Here is a 25,417-nt window from a genome sequence, read left to right as displayed (position 1 = left end):
ATCTCTGACCTCTGACCTCTCTGTCAAATGCAACAAGTCAAAAGTTTAGTAAATGGTGCTGAAATCAACACAATATTATAGGATGGAGATAAGAAAGGAGTAAACATCAGAGAAACTGACTTTTCACTTTCAAAAAGTTTCATAACTTAATATTATCTACTAAATTTTTTGCAGAGGGGAATTCATACTACATCAATGCAGAGGATAAAATATCTCACTACAATAGGTTCAGTGGCATTTAAATTTCAATATGAAGTATTGAGTGGAAATCATAATGACTATATTATTGGATTTCATGTAATGGTTTGGTGGTGAAAAGCCTGACCTATCTGAACTATCAGTTGAATTCTGACCAATTACAGGCAACCAAAGAATCCTAGGTCTGATGTGTATTTACACAAGAGTGAAAGTGTAAAATGTTGAACAAACATGGCTGATTTGTCTTTACCCTGAGGTCTTAGCTCTGTGCTCCTCTGACTCTTCTGCCGGATCGCCTTTGCTCACATCACTGTCAGAAGGGAGGCTGCAGTAGCAGATCCTGAAGGCTAGGTGACAGTATTGGCTTTATTGGATTTCCACTGAACTGAACGTAAACATTAGAGATTCAGAGAGGCCACTTCGGAACCATGGAGCAGATATAATAGAAATTCAAGGAAGCACACAATCAATTATTATGAATGTTTTATGAAAAAAACAAAACAATCATGCACACTTTAAAAGACCAACAAAGCAAGTGAAACACAATATTTATATTTACATATGAAACAACACTGGTATTTTCAGCATGCCTCTTTTACCACATGAGACCGAGCACAGATAAAACCTGCAGCAAAGCAGTGGCCATGGAGAGTTATCAGACAACACTGTGCTCTATACACCATTCATATTTGTAATGTAGATATTCAACAAAGGCTGATGGTTTTATTTACTGCGTGTCGGTGAGTGCGACTATGCTCATCTCTCCACAAATCTGCCCTCAAATTTTTCTCTTAATTACATCTCTGGTCTCTTCCATACAAATTAGGGACTGTGAAGCCAAATAAGGGTTATCACCGACGTGCCACCAACAAGAAACTGACACAGTGATGTTAAAGCTGACACATTAAACAAAGGAACATAAAAGAAACGGTTACCCTTGAATTAAATGAAAAAAAACTCTCTTCAGTTAATCAGAGCAACACACCTCAAGAAAAACGGGAACAACACAATAATGAACATCTCATCCTGCAGCAGAGCCTGGCGCATATTATGTCTTTTAGTTTGCTTCACCAACATCGAACATGCAAATAACTGACACAAACCATCAACATGGAAGAACCAATTATCTTAGTAGGCTGTGCTGTCTGCGGGCAATCCAGTGGCAATCAGATCAATAGATACAAAACATCTGGCAGAATTAAGACCACTTGGAAATCTTCGGAAGCATTTAGACAAAACATTATTGCAAGGGAGATGAGACAGATGGTCATAACAGAGGAGTTTTAATGTCAGCAGTTAATGAAAATAACAGGCCGAATGTAATGAGAGCAAGCAAACCCGACATCAGGGATGACATGAGAGTCGAACTGCAGAATAATTCAGCTTTCTCCCTCATTATATTTTCCTGCATGATTTCAATTTCTCTTGTTGATTGAGATCTGACTTGTTTGGAGCAGCGCAGAAGAGCATTTAGATTGATGTTAAATACACAAAGGGACACAGATCCCTATGAATATGATTATGAAAATTCTCATTCTGTTTAGCTTTGTTGTGGCAACAGTTTCCCTGATTTTCGTCAGGTCTGTTTAGATCCGAGATTAGACTATTGGTCTCTGGATGTGACCCATGTTGTTATGAATTATGGTCTCGTTTATGACACAAAGTAAGTAGGATATGAATCCTTCACAGTCATGCAGAAAATCCTCAGTGCATGCGATGAAACGACTCTCATCCCGAGTCTTCAGCAGTCTCTCCAGTGTCAGAGCACAGCGGAAGAGGATCAGTTCATTCCTGCAGCGTGGATCCAGGCAGCTCGTTGGTCAACGTGTGCCAGCGCTCCACCTTCTTGCCCTTGTTCTTCAGACAGTCTATCCAATGCTGCAGAGTCTCCCCCTGTGAGTGACACCCTAAGGACACACCCCCTGACCAGGGAGGGGCGAAAAACAAAGGATGAAAGTGCATGTTTAATAAATAAACAATGAGCACTGTATTTCAGTTAAAGGCGTGAATTTATGTGACAGTTGTAGTGAGGAACTGAAAATGTGTGTAAAAAAAAAAAGAAGTTTAGAAATTAACATTGATTGTTTGTGTGATTACTTGTAGATAGAAAAAGAGCTGAAAATGTTATTTTGCTTTTATAGCAAAAGCAACAAATCAACTTAAAAATATGTTTTTCAATGCAAAAAATCTGTATGATCTTTTTTAATTCTCAATTGCTTTACCAACTTGTTGCTCCAAACTAAGACCTGTTTTTCACCAAATACAAACAGTGTCGTAAAGTGTGTTATAATGCCTGCCCTTTATCAAAAATTGACCTAAGTGATGGATAATAAGCAGCTTCTTTAAAATAATAAAATAAAACAATAAAAGTTAAAGCTGAGTTAAAGTTGACAATATTCCAATTTAATTAGTTTAACAGGAAAAAGTGGAAATTATAAGAAATTAACAAAGTAAAATCAGGTAACTGCCCACTGTAATCAAAGCCAGATGTAATTTATTCCTCTGTGCCAAAAAGCTTGTTGTCTACACATCAGTGAGCCACGCTGCTGTACTGTGTGACAGGTGCCTTCATCAACAATGACAATGGGCACTGTAGCGCTGCTCTGCTATACTCACTATAGCACCAAATGTGCATTAATCCACAGCAGAAAATAGTCCCCAACAAATGCATTATTTTCTGCCGTTTGAATAAAGTTTGAAAAAAAAAAAACTGAAGTCATGGGAAGGAAGTCATCGTGGCCTTTTCATAGGATTTGTTGAAAATACAAACATGTAGAAAAACACCAGACTTAACCTTTACCTATTTGACTTTAAAACATCCCCGACAATGTAGAAGTCCATAAAAAGTTAATCAATTACAATTACTCCCGCCCAGAGGGCAAGTATAGTGTAAAGCTCATTTTCAGCCAGAATGTCACTGCCACCCTTTTGGCAACTAAACCCTGCAAATTGCACACGCTGCTGCCCTAGGATCACAGCAGATAATAGAGAACATCTTAAAATATCTTTGCCAGCATCTGCCACGGCTACAACATTATTAGACTGCTAATAAAGTAGCCAGCCAGCTAATCAGTAACCCAAAAAGCACTGATGGGAGATTATGAGCCGGCAGCGTGTTTGTGGTGTCAGCTCACCTATGAAGTCATTAGACTTTCCCAGGTCGTAGTCCCACACTGTGACCTCCAGCGTCTTCGTGGCTAACTCTGAGAAGGTGATTTCATAGAAGAACTCCTGGGTGAAAACAAAAGGGGAAAGGGATGGGTAAACGAGAGCAAAGGTCAGAAGATCGTATCCAACACACACATGTTGATCTCCCACAATAAACCTTTAAAACAGTCGCTAATGAGGCAGCAGATAATAATATGCAAACAGTAATTGGCTGTCTTACAAAAAGGCTGCAGAAACTTTGCATGCACTATAGCGTCTCAGAGGACTTTATAAGTTTAAATGAGCTGTCTCTTTACATTCAGGCAATGTAAATGCACGCTTCCCTCCTCCAGTCATGCACATGCACGTACACAGACATGGATGTCTACCTCATTAAACTCCGGGTTCAGAGTCTTTTTTATGACTGCTGTTTTGTGCTTGGATTTCTTGTGAACGTCTGGCTTGAGGTACCTGAGACAGAGGAATGCGATAACACCATCACATTATCATTCACAAGTTATAGCACTGCTAAAAGGAATAGGAACCCAGCAATGGTGACTGCAAATACCACTGATGGCTATGTAAAGGTCAGAGTAAGTTCAAGAATATAGAAAATCGTTACTGTTTGTTCCCTTAGGAACTAATGTCAATAACAGACAGATTCAGTGTTTCTTTCTGTCATGTCTCTCTTTTACTTCCATACTTTTACTTTCACTTTACATTCTTAGTGACGTCTTCACCGATAGCTTTGTGTTGTGTTTACTGCACAGATATCAGCCCTATCCATCTTCTCATCCAACTCTCAGCAGGAAAGTGAACGCCCCACGTCGAACTGTTCCCTCAAAACTCTAAATGATTATTTGTGAAGCCATAGTGAGTGTGAGGACTGATCAGTTATTTCTTCACCAGCACAGCACAGATTGCAAAAAGCTCAGAATCCCTTTGCGGGGTGTCATTAAATTCTCAGGATATTTTTACGCCAGCTGGATGGAACGTGGCAAAATCTCTATTCACATTTGCTTTCCGCCCACCACCCACAGCTCGAAGACCGTATGTTCCCACACGTTCTCAGACACAACAAAGCATCTGGGAAAATCTCCCGCTGAAGGGCAAAGATGCCCGCACGCATCCAAAATGAAACAAGGTGCATGATGCATTACTGTGGATGTGTGAGGGATGTATGCGTGGGTTCAGTGAGTGTAAGAGAGGGAGAAAAATTGTGTTTAAGGCATGACAGGAGAGGAGTAGGGAGATTGGTGTGTATTGAAGTGAGGTGAGCATGATGGCATGCCTAGCTTTATGTGTGTGTGTGTGTGTGTGTGTGTGATGGCAGGTTGTTTAGTATTTTATTCATTCCAGAAAACAACCTCACAGCCAGAGCCACCACTCAGGAGAAGGCTAAGTGAAGAGGAGGGGGATTTTAAAGCTCATTTGTCCAGTTTCTGTCAGGGTGCATCATCAAACACAGGGACCCTCCTGCCCTCAGTGGCACAAACACAAACACAAACACACACACACAGTATTGCTTTTCTTTCATCAGTGAGTAATGAAACTCCAAAGGACCTCTATGGCACTAACAATAGCACCCAACTCTGTCGCCTTTGTGATACACTACGCCCATAACATTAGATCATGTCACTTCCTTTCAGTCCTTTCTGAAGGCTGTCAATACACGCGCACTGTTATCATTATCTTGATGAATGAGGGATATGTTTCACAATCGCTTCCACTTGTGCGAAAGCTGCCCTCATTTGTCACCATAATCCAATACGGGGTTAACTCAAGCCATCTATCACTCATCATGAGAGGCGACAAAAGATGATTCATGGGGTCAATATAAGCCAACGGCCAGTTAAGACCAAACACAGGTGTTACGGCGGAGAGGGAGATCAGCGCTGGATATGTCAGGTGGAAATTGCTCTGAAATGAGGGTCATGAAATGTCATGTTGTGTACTGTGTATTAATCGCTTTAAATGTGTCCAATAGTGTGGTAATATTGAGGTCATTTGCTACGATAAGCCACAAACGATGGTGTTTTTATTCAGACAGAAACATTACTCCAATGTATTGAACCAAATGCACCATGGCATTCAGTGGGTGGCTTGATGTCATCCTTACGTTTTAACGTAGGGGTCTGAGTAGCCGTTGACGTCCATGGCAGCCAAGTGGGCGCAGCGTTTGACGCCCACACACAGCCCGCCACGAGCCCTCTCCTTGGCCTCGCCCTTCATATCGCCATCAGTGGCCGGGGGGAGGTACTGCAGGCAGAGGAGCAAACGGCCTCTCTCCTCTAGACTTCTCTGCTGCTCAGTCTCCCACTGAGAGGAAGATACATGAGACAGAAATTAAAGAAAGGTGTGTGAGCTGCATTTGTAATAAGATTTTAAAAGGAAGAATCATATATTGAAGATGTTGCGTCTTTTGTCATGACCTGCTAATGAAACAGGCACCAATATTCAATTTAAAGCTGCTGTAATCAATATTTTTAAATTACCAGAGAACCGTCAGAAAATTATCACCAAACATTGCACTTCTCCTCATTTCTGAAGAGCATTTTAGTGACTTCCAGGTTCTCTCATCACTCATGTTTCCAGTAGCAGCAGGCAGCTGTTGTCAGTGAAAAAGCTCTGATGAACTCGTTGTGCGCTACCATGGACTGAGTTAGAGACTAGTTAGTGAAGAAGAGCACGTATCAGCCAAAGAGTCGAATATTTTTCTCAGGAGTTGTCCAGGAGTGAAACAGAACTAAGAGGAGGATGAATATTGGACTTGTGGACTCAAAACTTCAAATTAATGCTAAAGATTATATATTGCATCAGTCGATTTTTACACACAAGTGATGGGACTAATGCTAAAATACAGTGTGCCGGCTGTGGAGTTCTGTACGGGCTGAAAACACGATTCCATCTGATACCCAACATGTCTTTACCACCCAAACAGGACTGAACCCAGCTGTCAAATTTGAGCCTCAAGACCAATCTGAGTCTCAAGGCTATATTTTTGCTTTAATTCATTCATTACTGGCTGTAGGTTTACCACACTAATGCAATACATTGGCCAAGTTACAACATACCTGTGGGGGTGTGGGCTGGTTTTGCGCTCAGCTGCAACGGAGAGAGGTGCAGGACTGGCCCAGGAGATGGCGCAGGAGAGAGGTAAGTAGCACCAGCGCACCTGGAAACAGGTGCAGTAAATTACCTCTCTCCCTATTTAAGCAGTAGCACGCCGGGACCCAAGGAAAAAGGAGAAGACGTGTGGCCAGAGCCGGAGCTAGCGGCCACAGTGTGTGTTATAGTGTGCGCTGGAAATAAAACGTTGAGTGAAAAACCGTGTCCGGGCCTTGGTGTTCGTGCTGGGAGAACCCACAGAGACAGTCTCTTGCTACACTGGCGCCCAATTCCCAGCACGACAAGGATATGGTGGAACAACCTGCCCAGCTTCTGGCCGAGCTGGCCCAGATGCTGGGGCAGATGGCCCGGAGGAGCCAGGAGCAGGCGGCGGTGAACCGCCAGCACATGAAGATGCTCCAGGCCCACGCGGAGCGGCAGACGGCGGTGATAGAGAGTCTGCTGGCCCAGGCGGAGGCTGCTACCAGCGCCATCTCCCGCCCACAGAGAGTCCCTCAGACGTCAGGGCAGGGCTGCTGGCGGTGCGGGCGGCCCGGGCACTTCCGCTCGGAGTGTCCGCTCAGGGAGGTGGGCCAGGTGATCCGGGTCGCCGGCCCGCCAGCACCCTCCCCCGGGTCAGGTGAGACATACCGCGTTCCGGCAAGGATCCAAGGGGGTATACATCAGGCTATGGTGGATTCGGGCTGCACGCAGTCCATGATTCACCAGAACCTGGTTCGGCCCGGGGCTTTGGTGGAGGCAAGGTGGGTGGATATCAGGTGTGTGCATGGGGATATTCACCGCTATCCCATTGTGCCGGTGGAGATTAGATACCGGGGGAAAAAGCATAACGTGAAGGCAGCTGTAAGCAGCCGCCTGGCGCACCCCCTGATTCTGGGGACTGATTGGCCGGGTTTTCATAGTTTAGTGGGGCAGTGTGCGGGGGTGCGCTCACGACCGGTAGGGACATGTGGTGTCTGTGCTGTGCTCAGCGGTGACGCAGGGCCGTCCGACGCTGCCGAGGGGGAGGGGGAACCCATGACGCCTCCACCGGAGACGCCGAGGGTTCCCGAAATCCACCCCATGGAAGATTTTCCACTCGAGCAGTCTCGTGACGACACCTTACGCTCAGCCTTTGACCAAGTGATAAGTATTGATGGTCACTTGGTGCGCCCTGACGCAGCGCAGACCTACCCGCACTTTTCCTTGCGGAGGGACAGGTTGTACAGAGTGAGTCGTGACACTCGGACAGGACTTATAAACACCCAATTGCTGGTGCCGAAAAGCCGCCGGGAAACAGTTTTCCAGGCGGCTCATTATAACCCGATGGCCGGTCACATGGGGTATGATAAAACACTAGACCGGATAATGGCCCGATTCTATTGGCCTGGCATTCGGGAGGAGGTACGCCGCTGGTGTGCATCCTGCCCTGAATGCCAGTTGGTTAACCAACCGGCCATACCGAGAGCGCCATTGCGCCCATTACCACTCATGGAGGTCCCGTTCGAGCGCATTGGCATGGACCTCATCGGGCCATTTAACCGGAGTGCACGCGGCTATCGCTTTGTGTTGGTCCTGATGGATTACGCAACGCGATACCCGGAAGCAGTGCCGCTGCGCACCATCTCTGCAAAGAGTGTGGCGCAGGCACTGTTTCAGGTCATCTCCCGAGTGGGGATCCCGAAAGAGATCCTCACTGACCAGGGCACCTCGTTCATGTCACGTACACTGAGAGAACTTTACGGATTACTGGGCATTAAGTCTGTTCGTACCAGTGTCTACCACCCTCAGACCGACGGGCTGGTAGAGCGGATGAACAAGACCTTAAAGTCCATGATCCGTAAGTTTATTCACGAAGATGAACGCAATTGGGACAAATGGCTAGACCCTCTGTTGTTTGCAGTGCGGGAGGTGCCCCAGGCCTCCACGGGATTTTCTCCCTTTGAACTGCTATTCGGCAGGAAACCAAGAGGGGTGCTGGACCTTATTAAGGAAAACTGGGAGGATGGTCCAAGCCCCAGTAAAAATGAGATTCAATACGTCCTGGACCTGAGAGCAAAACTCCACACTTTGGGAAGGTTGTCACGTGAGAATTTGCTCCAGGCCCAGGAACGTCAGCAGCGCCTGTACAACAGAGGGTCGCGGCTGAGACAATTCTCACCGGGAGATAAAGTGCTTGTATTGCTCCCATCTTCTAGCTCCAAATTACTCGCCAAGTGGCAAGGACCCTTTGTGGTCACACGACGAGTGGGCGACGTGGACTATGAGGTGGAGCGTACTGACAGGGGAGGAGCCACACAGATCTACCACCTCAACCTCCTCAAAATATGGAGAGAGGCGGAGCCTGTGTCTCTGGTGACGGTAGTTGGAGAGAGAGATGAGTTGGGGCCGGAGGTACCAAATTCCACCAAATCCGCTCCGCTCCATTGTGATGACCATCTCTCGCCGTCCCAGAGAGCAGAGGTAGCCCAGTTGCAACAGCGTTTTGCTGATGTGTTCTCCCCCCTGCCAGGACGTACCGACCTCATACAGCACCACATTGAGTCTCACCCAGGGGTGACGGTGCGTTCACGGCCCTATCGGTTACCTGAACACAAGAGAAAAGTGGTTCAGAGAGAGCTGGCAGCCATGTTAGCGATGGGGGTAATAGAGGAGTCCCACAGTGCCTGGTCCAGCCCCATCGTTCTTGTGGTCAAGAAGGATGGGTCTATCCGGTTCTGTGTGGACTATCGCAAGGTGAATGACGTGTCACGGTTTGATGCCTACCCGATGCCTCGGGTCGACGAGCTTCTGGACCGGCTGGGCACTGCGCAGTTTTTCACCACGCTGGATCTGACCAAGGGCTACTGGCAGATTCCTTTGTCTCCAGAGTCCAGGGAGAAAACGGCCTTCTCCACTCCGTACGGTTTGTACCAATTTGTCACACTTCCGTTCGGGTTGTTCGGGGCCCCAGCCACATTTCAACGCCTCATGGACCGGGTGCTGCGTCCGCACGCTGCATATGCTGCCGCCTACTTGGATGATGTCATCATCCACAGTAACACCTGGGCGGAGCATGTGCAGCGGGTGGCCGCGGTGCTCGAGTCTCTGAGGCAGGCGGGGCTCACGGCTAACCCGAAGAAGTGTGCAGTTGGACGGAGGGAGGTACGGTATCTGGGGTACCTCTTGGGCGGCGGGCAGGTGCGACCACAGGTAGACAAGACCGCAGCGATTGCGGCCTGTCCGCAGCCCAAGTTCAAAAAAGAGGTCAGGCGGTTTTTGGGACTGGCGGGGTACTACCGCCGGTTCATACCAGACTTCGCGGACCTCACCAGTCCCTTGACCGATCTGACCCGAAAAGGTGCCTCAGAGCCGGTCCAGTGGACGGAGCAGTGCCAGCGGGCGTTTGAGAGGGTGAAACAGGCTCTCTGTGGGGGGCCACTTCTGCACACGCCTAACTTCTCTCTCCCTTTCATGTTGCAGACTGATGCCTCGGACAGAGGGCTGGGGGCCGTTTTGTCCCAGCAGGTACGGGGAGTCGACCGCCCCGTGCTGTACCTGAGCAGGAAACTCTCTGAGCGAGAGAGCAGGTACAGCACGGTGGAAAAAGAGTGCCTCGCCATCCGGTGGGCGGTCGGCGCCCTGCGCTACTACCTCCTGGGACGCCCATTCACCCTCTGTTCGGACCATGCTCCCCTCCAGTGGCTCCACCGCATGAAGGATACCAACGCCCGGATCACCCGGTGGTATCTGGCTCTTCAGCCTTTTAAGTTCACGGTGATCCATAGACCGGGGGCACAGATGGCTGTGGCCGACTTCCTCTCCCGTCCCTTGGGGGGTGGGGGGGGGAGTGGGTTAGGCCGGACGGTCCCCGGCCTAAGTCGGGCGGTGGAGGTATGTGGGGGTGTGGGCTGGTTTTGCGCTCAGCTGCAACGGAGAGAGGTGCAGGACTGGCCCAGGAGATGGCGCAGGAGAGAGGTAAGTAGCACCAGCGCACCTGGAAACAGGTGCAGTAAATTACCTCTCTCCCTATTTAAGCAGTAGCACGCCGGGACCCAAGGAAAAAGGAGAAGACGTGTGGCCAGAGCCGGAGCTAGCGGCCACAGTGTGTGTTATAGTGTGCGCTGGAAATAAAACGTTGAGTGAAAAACCGTGTCCGGGCCTTGGTGTTCGTGCTGGGAGAACCCACAGAGACAGTCTCTTGCTACAATACCGTTGTAACATACCGACAAAGGAAGACTGTAGCTGCAATATTATACCGAGCAAGGGTGAGTTTATGAACACACCATTTTATCTGTGAGAAGAAAAATGTGCGATTTCTCCTTTCCGTAGTTACATCATCTCGCTTTACAATGTTCTTTGTGCCCTTTGCTGTGATGTAGTTGAGTCTTCCTCTCAAAAGGAGACTCACCTAAAGAGCTCAGTGACTTTCATCTATCATTTGAGTTCATCTGCCACAGCTCAGAGACAAACCCGAATCTCACTGTCATTGTAATAAAGAGGAGTGCAGTCGATCTGATGGCAAAGACCTGCCTTGTACTAACCTTTAAGTCATATTAATGCACTTTGTCGCTCCTGGCTTGAGTATTTTCCATGGACAACATCAAACTGTTACCAGAGCATTTGACAACAAGCGGAACAACAGAGTAGATTCAAAGTGACAGATGAAAGAAACCGAGTAAGCAGCAACAGAGGGTGAAGAAGGGGAAGATGATGTTCTCCAAGACCGTGACTCACCCTCATGGCCAGCAGCACTAAAACATGTATGTTATTTATAGGAAAGGCACACGTTTGTGATTCCAGGACTTCCATCACTGTAGGTGCATTTTTTCAACATTTTCACCAGAAAATGTTTTGTTGCCTATAATGTAATTTTAATGCAAAATGGATTTCACCACTGCTCTCTTTTTTCTTTTATATCACTCTCTCATTAAGTTGTATCTTCAGGCGAGATGTGGACACTGCCGGTACGATCAATAGCCCACACGCCCCACACTCCCTCCTTTTCTCTAATTGTCTCTAACAGCTTGCCCCCTTCTTTTTCCAAATTCTCCGTTTTCTACCCCCCCGCCCCCTTCCCTCCTTGTCTGTATTATTCTTTGGGAATCATCATTACTGCCAACAGCTAGTTCCCCATCTGCCATGACTGACTAGGAGATTTTAAAACTCGCAATAATTGAGGATAATTTGCAGCAGGTACCTGGTAATGAAACAGCTCAGACCTTCACAGATCGATAGAGATCAACTCATTAGGGAGGTGGAAATAAACAGGCGTCAGTGTGGAGCCAGCCACACATGGCTACAAACACACCCAGTGACAGACGAACGGGAGAGAGATAAATTGGTGGGTGGGTTTGCGAAGCCAGAGAACTGGCAAGACACATTAAACAACCTTGAAAACAGCCAGAAACACAGAGGCAGCTGTTTTGCTCCAGTTATCTTAATGGAGTAAAAGGACTATACCAGCCCTTTGGTTTGGCCCCGTCGTTAATTTACCCAGTATGTGACGAGGCGAATGGCTTAAAAATCATTCCTGTCTAAAACAAATGAGGCATTAAGAATGTGTCACAGCTCTGAGATGGGATTGTTGGCTAAAGGCCCAGACCGCTGCGTTCACCAGAAATCATGTATACTTATGAAAGAACAAATATATTATTCTTCCTCTTGAATTAATAGTTGAATTTATAGGTAATAAAAAACACCCTTGCTGAATTAAGCCTACTTGAGTTTTTTTGCTGCTATAGCCTTTAATTGGTCAGGTGTGATCAGTTGGACATCAGTGGCTAATGTTAGCTGACATTTTATATGCATATATGCACATATAGACAATTGAATTGATAAAAAACAAAAAATAAATAAATATAATACTCACTAAAGCAACAAAATAAGCCACAATACAGAAAATGAATCACCAATAGAGTAGTTCATGAGTCATGAGGACGTAGCATTACAAAAAGACATAAATACAAACAAAAATATATTAGAGTTGAAAAGATCAGTCAATTAATCCACTTCTAATCCACAATCGATCAGTTGCCTCAATATACCTGACTTTAGCCAATTTTAGCTAATGTTAGCTGATGTTATCTTATGTTAGAAAACTTTAGATAGATCCTCTATACTTTAAATGTTACTCAGTCAGTTCACTAACCTAATGACTCCCTATCCTGTAATTGTCACTTTTGGCCACTGTTTCAGATATTTCCATGTATTTTCCTTTTTTCATAATAGGAGCCAGTGATTGTCATTCATCTCCAAAATCAAATACCATTATCCGGTTTAACCTCAGACTGATTTGAAATGTACTGCAGTTAACTGCACACAACAATAAATTAATGCCGGTTTAATGGATTACAGGATTTAAACGAGTCTGCTAATTGATTTTTGTGTCTTACAGAGATGAATGGAGAATTGCAGGTGCCTGAAACAGTAGAAAACACGTTCAGATGTTTGGCAGAATAGTTAGCTATACACAGTTTTCATTTTAATGGTAATTAACCTGCAAGTCTTGGTGAAATTAAACATAAAATGTAAGAACTGAGTGAATGATTTTTGATTTTCATAATCAATTAATCTGTGGATTATTTTTTTCTGACTATTATATCAATTGTTCAAGTTGTAAAATGTCAGAAAACAGTGAAAAATACTCGTTTTCTTGGATCCAAGAGGTCACCAAAACAATCTCACTCACATTTGGCAGAATAGAATCAGTGAATGTTTGGCATTTTCTTTCACTACTGATTAATAGATTAAAAGACAATGAAATTGTTGTTGACATACTTCACTAATTTACGGATTAATTGCCTATTTGCTGTAGTATTTTAGTCATATGTAAACAGTAAAACTTGTTGCTCTGATGGTTCTTAAATGCAGAATGATGAAGATTGAGTCCTGACAGATTGTTCTCACATTTTTAGGATAACCTTGTGGAGCCACTCATGCAGGCGCGTTGGGAAAAACAGATTCAAATGGATTATAATTATGGATAATAATATATAATGGATTATAAAGACAGACAGAGAGACAGACAGATGGACAGAAGGAGGGACATGTTGACAGGAAAAAGAGGGGTCACGTGATCACCTCTCTCAGGTAGCAGGAGATTCCTCTCAGGGCCGTGCTCATTGCAGTCGGTGAAGGCAGCTGGAGGCAAAAAGAAGAGATGAAAATAAAAATAAGGGCATGTGAGTGACATAAGAGCTGCAGACGCAGGTTAGAAGAGTGGAGTAGGAGGGGACAGGAGGGTGGATGTGTGGAATTGAGGGTGAATCCACTTTGGAAATGACAGGCCTGACACATCGTCTGTTTGGCAGGATGACAGAGGGGCTTTGGCGTTTGATCACAGAGTGGACACCAGCCTCAGAGGACCAATCTAATACCAGCAGCCTTTTCCAGCTCATAAAGAACAAACACCCAGCACCCGCCCGCCTCTTTTCACACACATGCCCCCCACCCTCCTTCACTTTTATTTTTTAATCCATTTGTTTCTCATCTCTTTCACTTGCTTTCTCGGTCTATTGACGCCCCTCGTCTCCCCTCTCCCTTTATCCTCCCAGTCTGTACGTACCCTTTTCCCGTGTGTGACCCAGCTGACATTTAGCCTGCACAAAAAGCTATTTGCTGGCTATAAAATTAGATGTGATACTCTGTCCAATATTACCAGCTGATATTGTAATTCAAAATATACTGTTTTTCTTCGTTTGGACCCCTTAGATCCAATTATTATAATAAACTAGTTATTTTTTTGTTGACAGTGTGTTTTCAACCTCGTGTCAACAGTGATGCTTCCTCACTGATGTGAGCAAATGCCTGCAGCCAGTAGAAAGTCTTCCTAGAGGAGTGGAGGCTGGTATAGCAGCAGATCAAAGCCCGTGGTTTTGGTGTTTTGGAGTGACACGTTCAACAACCACATCTAGCTGTCTACATACTTTTGTCTTGTGTCCACTTATTTTTGGAGGCCCTTTATATGGAGTTTACAAATTGTAATTACTATTAAGAATAGTAGATACATTCCTTTAACTCTTTGAGCTGCAGCGGATCTGGACTGAAATCCATTGAAGATTTAATAGTGACTACTAGATGATCTACAGTGTAAAATATTAATACATTATTTATCAGTAAAGCCATTAGTTACAACTTGTAAATTCTTTTTAAAGGGTGTCATATTAGAAAGTAAGATTTCATCTTCTACATCTCAAGAAATAGTTTGAGATTTAGGAGGAAAACAAATCTAACAGAGAGACAAATGATAATATTGTAGCTACTCTCATCTCTGTTAAATATGAAGCTACAGCCAGCAGCACATTAGCTTAGCTTAGCACAAAGACCAGAAAACAGAAGGAAACTGCAAGCCTGGCTCTTTTCAGTGGTAACAAAAGCTTTAAAGCTCAATAATTAACACAATATATCATGTTTGTGTACAGAAGTGTAAAAATGACAATTCACCATTCACATGGGGTCATGCACGGGACTATTTCTTGGCTATTTCTCTCTGCTGGTTGCCTGGCAACAGCTCAGAGTCAAGATATAGTCTATGCTAGGTGCTTCCAGTCTTTATGCTAAGCTAAGCTAGCTGCCTATGGGCTCTATTTATTTAATGTACAGATATAAGAGTGCTACCAATTTGTCTGCCAGCAAACAAATGAATGTATTTCCCAAAATCACTGAACTGTTCCATTAGCATTTTTGGTTATGCTTGTTTCTGTGTTGGTACATGAACAATTTCCTGGCTTCCCTTTTCACCTCATTCTCCCCCGCCACTGTCTCTTACCCCCGAATCTCCCTGCTCTAAAAAGTAGTCATGGTCATTTATCTAATTTTCCTCTATCTTTATTTATAGTCTTTCTTTCCTATTCCCCCTTTTACTCTCTCTTCTCCTCACAGGAGGTGGATGCTCCAGACAGATGTTAAAGTGTTTGGTCTGGTCAGGCTTCACGCGGCGCAGGGCCACCCGTGACTCCCCGATGAACTCATTATGTGTCAGCTTGTCTTCGTCACACACGGACACCCTGGGAGGGGGAGACAGGAGAGGGGGAGGGGGTAAAAATGTGAAGGATGAGGGGACAAAGATGGGGACAAAGGGAAACATGAATAAATATAAGAGAGGCTAATTAATGAGGCAGAGACGGAGTTAGAAAATTGAAAGTATAGACAGATGCAGATGTAGATGTGTGTGTGTCAAACATCATTACACATTATAACTCATTTAATTATTCCTAATGTTTTGGCATCATTGCAATAAGGGTAGGAAACTGATGACATAAACTTGACTGGAATTAAAGAGCACACAGTCAGAGAAATCACCCACGTATAAATCCATGGTCTGTATATGCACCCTGAACAAATACTTACCTTTTACCCTCCCGCTGGGATTTAGACAGTGTGAAAGTGCATCATGCAAGGTTAAGTCAATCCATATTTATGGGCCTGGCAAACTTCTAGAAATGCCATAACGTTAGCCGAAATGCATAAGTGGGTGGAAGCAACAGAGAGGAGTGAAGGAGATGGAGGGAGGCTGCCTATGTGAAATCAAAAGCCGCCGAGCGAGGGGTGGAGTGACGTGGGTGAGAGGGAGAGATAAAAAAGGAGAATTTATTTAAATCTGTGAGTGGAGTAACTTATGAATGCAAATGTGCATGTCTATAGGCTGAAGTGAAAAATCAGTATGCGACAGGCTAACTGAATCTACTGTGATTGCTTTTTTTCTGTGCTTCATGTAAATGTGAATCGAAGACATGCAATGAGAAAAAGTAAAGTTAGAAAGCAATCTGTCAGAGGAAAATGACATGAAGCGCTGCCTCTGTATTCATAACCACAAGACCGAAACTTCGCAGTCACCTGCTGCCATCAGTTTCTGGTGATAAAACACGATATTGCAGAAATATAGAAGGTGCAGAAGGCCAGTTGCCTGGGGACACCAGATATGTACTGGCATCTCCAGAGGTAATTTCCAGTCTGGTAGGTTATTAGCCAAAATGGAGACCTGGACCTTTCAGAAGTGAGTAGCAGCAAAAATAGGAAGGAAGGAAAGCGGAGGACAGAAAAAGACAGAAAAGGCTGTGGTAGGGGGCAAAAAAAGACGGCAGCAGAGGCGAATAAAGAGAAATGAAGTCAGTCAGCGCTGAGAGGTTAAAGATGGCGAGACGAATGTATGAGTAAAGAACAGCTGTGGACATAAGGGCGTGAGGATGAGACCATGATAGGTCAAGCAGTCTGAGGCACAGAGTCATTATGACGTAAGACGACACAGTACGAGGTTTTATACTGTACACGTTTTACTGTCACTGTGATGGCTCACATTTCATTCCACATCAGAAAGATTTCATGATGTCAGTAAAGCAGGGCAATAAACCTAATCCACACACGCTGTCACCAACTTCTACGTGCATATCAGACGTGTAAAACGGAGCATGATGCTGTGTGCTGCTCGAGAGTCCATTTTGAGGCTTTTCTGCTGCTAATTTTTCTGCATATATACAGGGGTATTATTAGAGTCATGGATAAATAATGACACCCTCTCCACTGGCTCTGATGGCTTGTTTCTGCCAGAAAAAAATAAATGAAAAGTTGGATGTGATAAAAAAAGAAAAAATTCTCATGATTTACTCCTGGTAAATCAGAAATCAGATGATAAAATGTCTAATGAAAATAAGTCAAAAATGCTGACTTGGTATCTCATAGTTTTGATTCAGTCAATCAAAATTCAAATTGTTGACTTTTTATTTCATAATTTCGAGTTAGCACAATATATATGCCGGTTTGTTTTTATCATAGCTGACAGAAACGTCAAACTCGTAATTTTTCACTCAATTTTAGACCATAACACAACAATCATAACGTTTTATCATTTTCTTATTTTCATGGCAGGAATGAACTTCCATGGACTCTAACCTACACACGTGTTGGGAATTACATTTTAAAAAAATCAAAAAAGGATTGTAATTTCTTGTCTTCTTGTCATCATATGACAGCATGAACACACAACTACAACTTGAATGATGTGTATTTTCTGAAACTGTACTGATCTCACAGAGCAGTTTATTGCCTGCAGCTGCTGCTTTGAAGTTAGAGGCAAAACAACAATAATAGAGCTGCGTTTTTCTACAGTTTAGAGATGGTAAGAGTTCTGCCCTTTTTCAAAATGTGCCATATCTTGAGGCGGCGTTGAGTTCTGGTTGAACGAAGCTGCTCATGGAGGAGAAATAGGAAAACCTCCCTTTTCTATGATGGATTTCTTCCCGTATCAAAAGTGTTGACAGTCAAGAATTGTACATCTGGGAGGAAAACCTTCCACTTATATGACTGACAAAACAGTAGCTGTCCGTGAAATGTGTTAAACTCTTGGATTAGTCCTTTAAAATTTGACCTAACAACACTTGAATATAATCCTATTCAAATCAAGATTTACAAGGGTGTGAAAATGTGATTGAATTCAGTCTCTAAATGAAATAACTTTGCGGAGAGTTTTCAAATGCCAGTGCATTGCAAAAAAATCATTGCAACCATGTTTACATGTTTCAGTTAGGTTAAACTGCCTGCCTGCTGATTTTTAAACGCCTCTGATGAATTATCACAGTGTCGTAGGCCGGTTGTAGGGCCAGTTTGTCTAATTTCCCCCGAGAGATCAACCGTCGATCCTATTTAAATCCCACTCCCACGTGTGCTGTGGCAAAGTTTTAGTCACAGGCAGAGACAATTCGCAGCTTTCGTCACCTCTGGAGGGGGTCAATGAAATTAAAACAACCCGCGGTGCTTAGTCTGACCTCAATCTGTCACTGCAGCTTGGACAGAGAGAAAGGCGGCGAGACAGACGGAAAGAAAGACAGAGAGAGAGGGATGGTTAAGAAGGAGTGAGGGGGGATCTTTTCTGATCCTAGGGGACAGGAGAGAGATGTGTGGACGGGGAGGAACGAAGGTGAGGTGACAGAGGAGGATCAAAGGATCAGTGGCGATAGAAAGAGAGAGGGAACACATTGCATCTGAGGGATAAAGGCCTATAAACCGGGAGCAAAAGACTCTGTGATCGAGACAAACGATAAGACATCCTTTTTAAGCAACAGTCAGCTTTCTGACGGCCAGAAAACACAGAGGCAGGAAGTGAATGAGACAGGAATAGAAAGAAAGCCTTCGCAGCAAACATTTACCGGAGTGTTTTGCGGTACATGTCTTCCTCTGTGATTCCACAGTAAGTGAGCGTCTCGTTCCAGACGGGGTTCAGCGTGTTGCGAACAGTCTTGGTTTTCAGTTTATTGGCCTGTACATCACAGCAGAGAGGAGAGGTAAACAATTTCTGAGAGCTGCAAACAGCAAGCAACCTTAAGAGGAAAGCAGATTCTCGCTGGCTACAGGTTTATTTTGTTTTAGTGCTGATTTACTGGTCCACACTTGCTTTTCCACAATGCAGCTCAAAATTACGACTAGAACAAAATGTGCACTCAAAAGTCCTGGGTAACAGGAGACTGAAGGCCTTTTCCCGTTGTAGAAAAACGCAGGGACACGACCGTTGTAATAAAATGAGACCTTGCAGGCTCCCGGCAGCAGGTGCAGCTTGACGTAAGGATCAGCTAAACCATTGAAATCCATCGGCTTCAGACCCTAATAGAGACACAGAGAGAGGATATAAGGGAGGGATGTGAAATAATTGGCGGGGAACATTCTGCAAACTGCCAACACCAGTAATGACCTGTTAAACGACTACCAGACTGACAGGTGAAGGGTTCGTTTACAAATTGAATCTAAAGCACACCGAGAGGAGGTGGTGGTGTGTGTGTATGGATGAGGGAGGGGGGGGTTAATTTGACAGATAGTTTCAGCTGACCAGTGAGCCATATGCAGAGGTGGTAGTGCCTGCTTTAAAAATGATGTAAAAATGAGGGGAAGCTGAAATCTTCTGCTACATACTAATAAGAAGATGTAAGAAATTAAACCAGAGTGTGTGTAACCTTAGACCTTTAATTTCTCCTGCGTTAATTAGTGAAACAAAAAGCTGTTCAGCTGCACTTCTGCTGTAAGAACTGCAGATTGGGTATCAAGTAAGAAGAAGATAAGAGACTAACTCTCCTTTAAAACTGCAAAACGAGGGGAATGAATTCTTCATTTGGACATTGTCACCACACTCTTGACACTCTTTGACTCATGAACACAGCAAGCTTTTACTTTAAATTCGAATGACTGTACCCACTCACAAAAAAAAAAAAAAATCAGCTACTTACAAATCTACAGCTGTGTTAGCAGCTGTACGTAGGATTTTTGATTTACGGGCTCGCAGCCTTTTGTGTCACTGCTTAAATACACGAATATTTGCCAGTATTTACCTTTGCTCTCAGGACTGTGCAGCGTAAGGAGCTGGTGGCTCTCTCATACAGTAGATCAAACTCCAACGTCCCCAAGGAGGCTGGAAAGCAGTTGATAAAGATGTTTTTAAATGTGCCACTTATGTTGGTAATTGCTTTTCAGCTGATGACTTTATTACCTCATACAGACAATGACACCATGATATGGACTATCAGAAAAAAAAACTTTCTAGCTCCTCTTTAATGTAGACAAAATCAGATTTTAACATTTCAGAAAATTATTCACGCTCTTGTATAGAATTAGATGAGAAGGTTGATGCTATCCTCATATGTGTTTGGTAAATATTCGCCTACTGATTTATTTGAAGCATTCGAGGCTTTTTTTCCCAAAATCCACATCTGTGTGGAGTTAATTTTTATTCTTCCGGCTCAAGTAGCTTTAGTGAAACCATACGATTACATTCAGGTGACTCACTGTTATCATCACTGTCACAGCTGTCAATCTCGATGGAGGTGTCCATGCTGCTCATTGCTGACAGTGAACCCCCTCCTCCTGCCGCCCCTGGTAACAGCGGCGACAACAGGCTGCTGCTCCCTCCTCCTCCTCCTCCTCTTCCTCCTCCACCTCCTCCTTCTCCACCAACAGCCCCTCCACCTTGACCCGTGCTGCCAGGACTGAGTGTGGTGGGAGCCGCCGCCTGATTGGGCGAGAGCGGCTCAGAAAAGGAAGAAGTGGGCGATAGACGAGGGAAGTAGGCAGAGATTTGACGGATTGGGCGGATGGGGCCTGGACACACGTCGATGGCCATGTGCTCCTGGATGGAGATGCCTAAACGTTTTCCTTTTCGCACAGTCATAGGGCTAGAGGGTAAGAGACAGAGATTGAAGAACAAGAGAAGAGTTTGAAAGTTAAATCATTTTTCTGCAATACAACAACTGAAATTTCAGAACGCATTCAGCCGAATCAGGAGTAAAGACATTGATTCACGGATCTGAGATGTCGTTTCCTTGTGCTACCAAAGCAAAATAAGGTGAGATGGTTTGTGATAAATAAGATCTTTCTCTATGTCTGGCCGCCTCTGAGACATCATTACACTGTGTGAGGAGTTTCTCGTTTGTCATATAGTCAAGAACATGTGACAGGAAGCATTTATCATGAACTTCTCTCACAATGCAGCCCCCTTCAGCATAATTAGAACTCTTAAAAAGAAAGACACCACGCGTAAGATGACAAAATACAACAGAGAGCGTGCACAAATTTGCATTTCAATTGAAAACATCTGAATAAACTGAAGCCAATCAGGGAGGATAAAGGCTAATCGACAATAGGGGTCTCCCCAAATCCTAATCATCCTTAACGAAACTGCAGCATCCATGAGGCGAAAAGGCACGCATGTTATCTGAAGCGCTTAACAATTCTCCACAGACAGACAGGTAATTATGGGATGAAGTCTTTACAGGCTGGAACGCTCTTCAGTATATTTAGATGGAGAGAAGACTCCTGATGATTATATAAAGTAGTGGTAGCAGGGAGTGGAGTTGACCACAAAGCTGATGTGTCTGCTCTCTTCCCGAAATAAAAAACAGGGGGGTGGATTACAAAAATTTCACAGCTTTTGTTTTCTAAAGACAGCAGGGCTTGAGGGGGCGTTCTGTCCTCAATACTGAACAAATCCCCCCGTGGACTACCTTCTGCTCTCTCTGCATTAATCGATTGAAACTGAGAAGTGAATATTTGCACTGTGAATATTTGCACTCCTCCTGTTTGGTCTGTAAACTGACACTGAGCATTCAGAGAGGGAGGATTAGATAAATAGTTAGGAATAGTGGTTATATTGATCAGGAATAAGTGTTTTCCAGATTCTTACACAGTTGTTATGGATGATCTCAAATCTTCATCTATATGAAAGGAATAGTCCAACGTACACTTTTTCGTACAGATTAAACAAACAAGATGTAACATGTTAATTAGTGAGATTTAGAAGTATTGTAGGGGGGTTTTGTAAACTTTGGACAGAGCCAAGCAAGCTGTTTATTCTTTATGCTGAGCCAAGCTAATTGGCTGTTGGCTGTAGCTTCATATTAACTATACAAACACAACAAGTATCAAGCTTCTCAAAATGTCAAACTTATTTTATTATGAATGCACGTCCTCTAATGTCCATAGGCTATATGTGTCATCAATTACACGTCATTTATTCCTTGACTTGTGTTTGTCGGGTCAAAACCAGTAAACAGATTAATTTCAGACCCTACGGTCACCAGGATGAAGTCCACATGACCAATGAAACCCTGGCAGAAAGTGACTCTAAATCGTTGCCTCGGACTGTTGACCTTCAGCAGAATTACTGGCACTCAGGGTCATTTGTCATGTATGGTCCAGTATCGCTGCTGTCATCACAACAGTGGGCGATACGCGCCGCAGCTCATCAGGCTTTCCCTTGGCTGGAGATGAAACAAACATCTGAAACATGCAGCAGTGTTCCAGCTGGCAAACTTCCTCGACTCATTTGACTGAAAGTACTTTGACTGGATCTGGAGTGGACCGTGATGAACGTGTTGCCTTTCAAGCGGCAGCCATTTTGGTGCCACTGAGGACCTCAATAACACAATTCATGACTTCTGAAACGCTGAGCAACTGGTCAGAGTTCAGAACTGCTCAATTAAGTAGCACAGAGATAACTGGAGACACCGCGATGCTCGTTAGAACCCGTTTTTTCAAAAGTGATGTGGATGAATGTGGAGAGAAGATAAACCAGCTCTTATCACGTCCACTGTCCTGTAATCATTTCAGTCTGGCACAACAGTAAAACAACAGCGAAGCCACCCATCGAGGGAAATAATTTTTACATTTAGAGGAAGATTGCAAAACACTGAGAAGGTGAAAACAAGTTAATGAAACTCCCTGTGATGATGATGATTAAAAGACCAGTTACTTGAATGAGTGGATAATGATTGTTCCTATGATTAATACATAATCCCTCAAAGCACACAAACACACAAATATATCATTACATTCACACAAGCAGCAAACGCACATGCAGATACACTTCTGTCAGATCATTAATTCATCTCTTTCTACACACACACACACATTGTGCAGCTGTTGCAGGCTTGTGAGTGAGTGTCTGCTGATATAATGTGCCGAGTCAGTCGCCTCCCAGTCCTGGCAGATGTGGCCGTAAGTACGCTGGAGCACCACCACCAGCAGCACCCGCGGCACCGGCAGCACACATACAGCCCGTTGGAGGCCTGGTGGCTTGCAGCTCACGGGGGAAGCTGAAGCTCACTGGGAGCTCATGATTGATCGCTCTCATGCTGCCAGCTGGAATCCCTCTCTCATCTTCTCTTCCTATCATCACTGCGCTGCTGAGAAGCATGCCAATGCACACTTGAAATAATAAGGTACAGATGTCATATCTTACTTCACAGCTTTTTATGCGCTAAATCTTGTTTTCATACATGACTCTTGGTCTGGGAGCACATGGCTGGACTACTTTACATAATTCCTATAAGCTGCAAGATAATGTCCCAACTTGTCCAACTCAGCTACACATTGCAGCCCTGTGGCTGTCTGTTATGCAACCACATACAGTACAGTATACCATGCATGGCCCCTTTGTACGTATATTTGTGAGGTTACATAGGTTGCCAGATTGGAGAGGGAGGAATGAAGCTGCCAGAAGCCGGCAGTCAGGAATATCTCTGTGCAACATGCGACCTCCCCTCCTCCTCTTTCAGCTCCTTCACTTTAAATTAGAGTCACATCACAGCATGGACGCTCTCTCCCTCAACCCCCAACCCCACCCCCCACTCTACCTTCTCATCTCCCCCCTACATAATCCACCTCTACTCTTCTTCTCCCCTCTTTATCTCTGTCATTATCTCCCCATCAGTTTTTCTCTGACATCTTTATTCCACCTGTAGGTATGTGAGGAAATCTCTCTCTCTCTCCCTCGACTGGTTTTCTTCCTCTTCTCTTGTGTCCTACATACAATGGGCCCCTGCGGCGGGCTCCATTCACCTTTAAATAACAAGCTGCTGGCTGACGGGCAGATGGTATAGTACAGTGCCGCACACTGTAGCTACTCATTAGAGCTTGACAGTGAGCACATCATTTATAGCTAACCACACTGACAGTGAGCACTTGTCAATTAGAGCCAAGTTATTTTCAGGCTGCCAAGGATGAGCAAACTTCAATGTGTGTGTCTCATGTGTCAGTGTGCGCTGGAGGGTGTGAAAGAAAAGTGAAGGAGCAGGTAAAATGATACAGAAACAGACTGCCACATGTTGCACCTGCCTGCTGTGTGAGGATGATGCGGAATAAATGTCTCTGTCTCTCCCTGTTTTTATTTTTGCAGCATTAGTTTTTGTTCTCTCGTGCACAGAGGAATAAGAAAACACACACACACAAATGAATACAGGCAAATAAAGTGAAGACGTGAGGATGGAGGGTAAGGGAGAAGGAAAGAAAACATTTTTAAAGAAGAGGTGTGAAACACAAAGATGTGTTTCGAGAAAAACACGTATAAATCACAAAATTAATTGGCAGCATTTCAGAATAAATTAAGAATAAAAACGATGGCTTACCTCACTGATAGTGCAAGTGTGAAACTCCTCATAAAAAAAGAGGGGATTCCAGTGCGGAGAGAAGAGGGAGACTAACTAACAGGTGGCGAAGAGAGGAGCAGAAACTAGAGAGAGAGAGAGAGAGGGAGGGAGGGAGAGGGAGGGAGAGACTGAGGGAGCTGTACGCATATCATTAAAAATTAAACGCACGAATAGTTCAAGTTGAGAGGAAAATGAGGAGCAGAGGGGAGAGAGGAGCGCGGCATGCTGGAGACGAGGAGGAAGAGGATGGAGGGAGTCATGAGGAAGGGAGAGAGAAAGAAAGAGAGAGGAGAGGGGAGTTATTCCTTGACATTCTGTTGTGCATGTGACTGTTTTGCCTCGCCTCTCTCCTGCATCCCCCCACCATCACCCCACTCACACACACACACACACACACACACACATGTTTTTGTCACTTAGGAGGGCATTGCATTGCCTTGCATTTATTCCTGGAAGACACAGACTAACCTTAAAGGATGAGGCTGACGATATTCGACATTTTTCTTAATGTCAACAGATCCCAGCCAACAATGGATTTACTCGACCAACAAGAATTGCCAGAGACAATAAAATCAAATAAATCTAATATTTAGACTAATATTTGCACTTGTGGAACGAATTCAGCTTATTTTAAAGAGGTGTTTGTTCCTGGCTTCATTTGGTGATGACCTACTACAAATATATGACACAACAGCAGTGGACAATTGGGTTATTAAAATTCATCCAGTTATTTTATATAATTAGATCAATCAATTATTAAAGTGTGACTTCAACCCTAAAGTCTGAGCCTAACTTCACCAACTGTATTTTAAAAAAGTGGGCAAAGGGCTGCGAGCGGTGGAGGGGGGTGTGAGGTCATGACACGATCTCCTCTGGCTAAGAAAAATGGACAGCCACTCATCATAAGGCACTGAGGGCTCTTTTAAGGTGGAGGACTTTTCCCCTCCAGAAGCCCCTGAAGTGGACATTAGTGTGGTGGAGGACTGTGAACCTGAACCGTATCAATTTACTCTATCAATTCGAGCTGCTCTACTAATGCCTGAAGCCAGAGCTCCATCTCTCTCGCTCTCTCTCTATAGTGT

The 25,417-nt window shown here is 44.4% G+C and overlaps 1 protein-coding gene across 1 annotated transcript; it reads right to left on the bottom strand.

Moving 5' to 3' along the window:
- Nucleotides 1-1,983: 1,983 nt before the first annotated feature.
- LOC139219552 (double C2-like domain-containing protein alpha) lies at nt 1,984-24,346 on the bottom strand. The gene is made up of 11 exons (XM_070851458.1): nt 24,315-24,346; nt 20,200-20,585; nt 19,746-19,825; nt 18,952-19,026; nt 18,576-18,685; nt 15,314-15,440; nt 13,516-13,575; nt 5,465-5,664; nt 3,735-3,816; nt 3,333-3,429; nt 1,984-2,120 (listed from the first exon to the last, which is right to left on the bottom strand). Exons 1-11 carry the CDS (start codon nt 24,344-24,346, stop codon nt 1,984-1,986), a joined length of 1,386 nt encoding a protein of 461 aa, XP_070707559.1.
- Between the last annotated feature and the right edge of the window lie 1,071 nt (nt 24,347-25,417).

Source organism: Pempheris klunzingeri, chromosome 20, assembly GCF_042242105.1.
Source record: "Pempheris klunzingeri isolate RE-2024b chromosome 20, fPemKlu1.hap1, whole genome shotgun sequence".
NCBI classification, from domain to species: domain Eukaryota; kingdom Metazoa; phylum Chordata; class Actinopteri; order Acropomatiformes; family Pempheridae; genus Pempheris; species Pempheris klunzingeri.
This window is presented reverse-complemented; position numbering and strand designations above follow the sequence as displayed.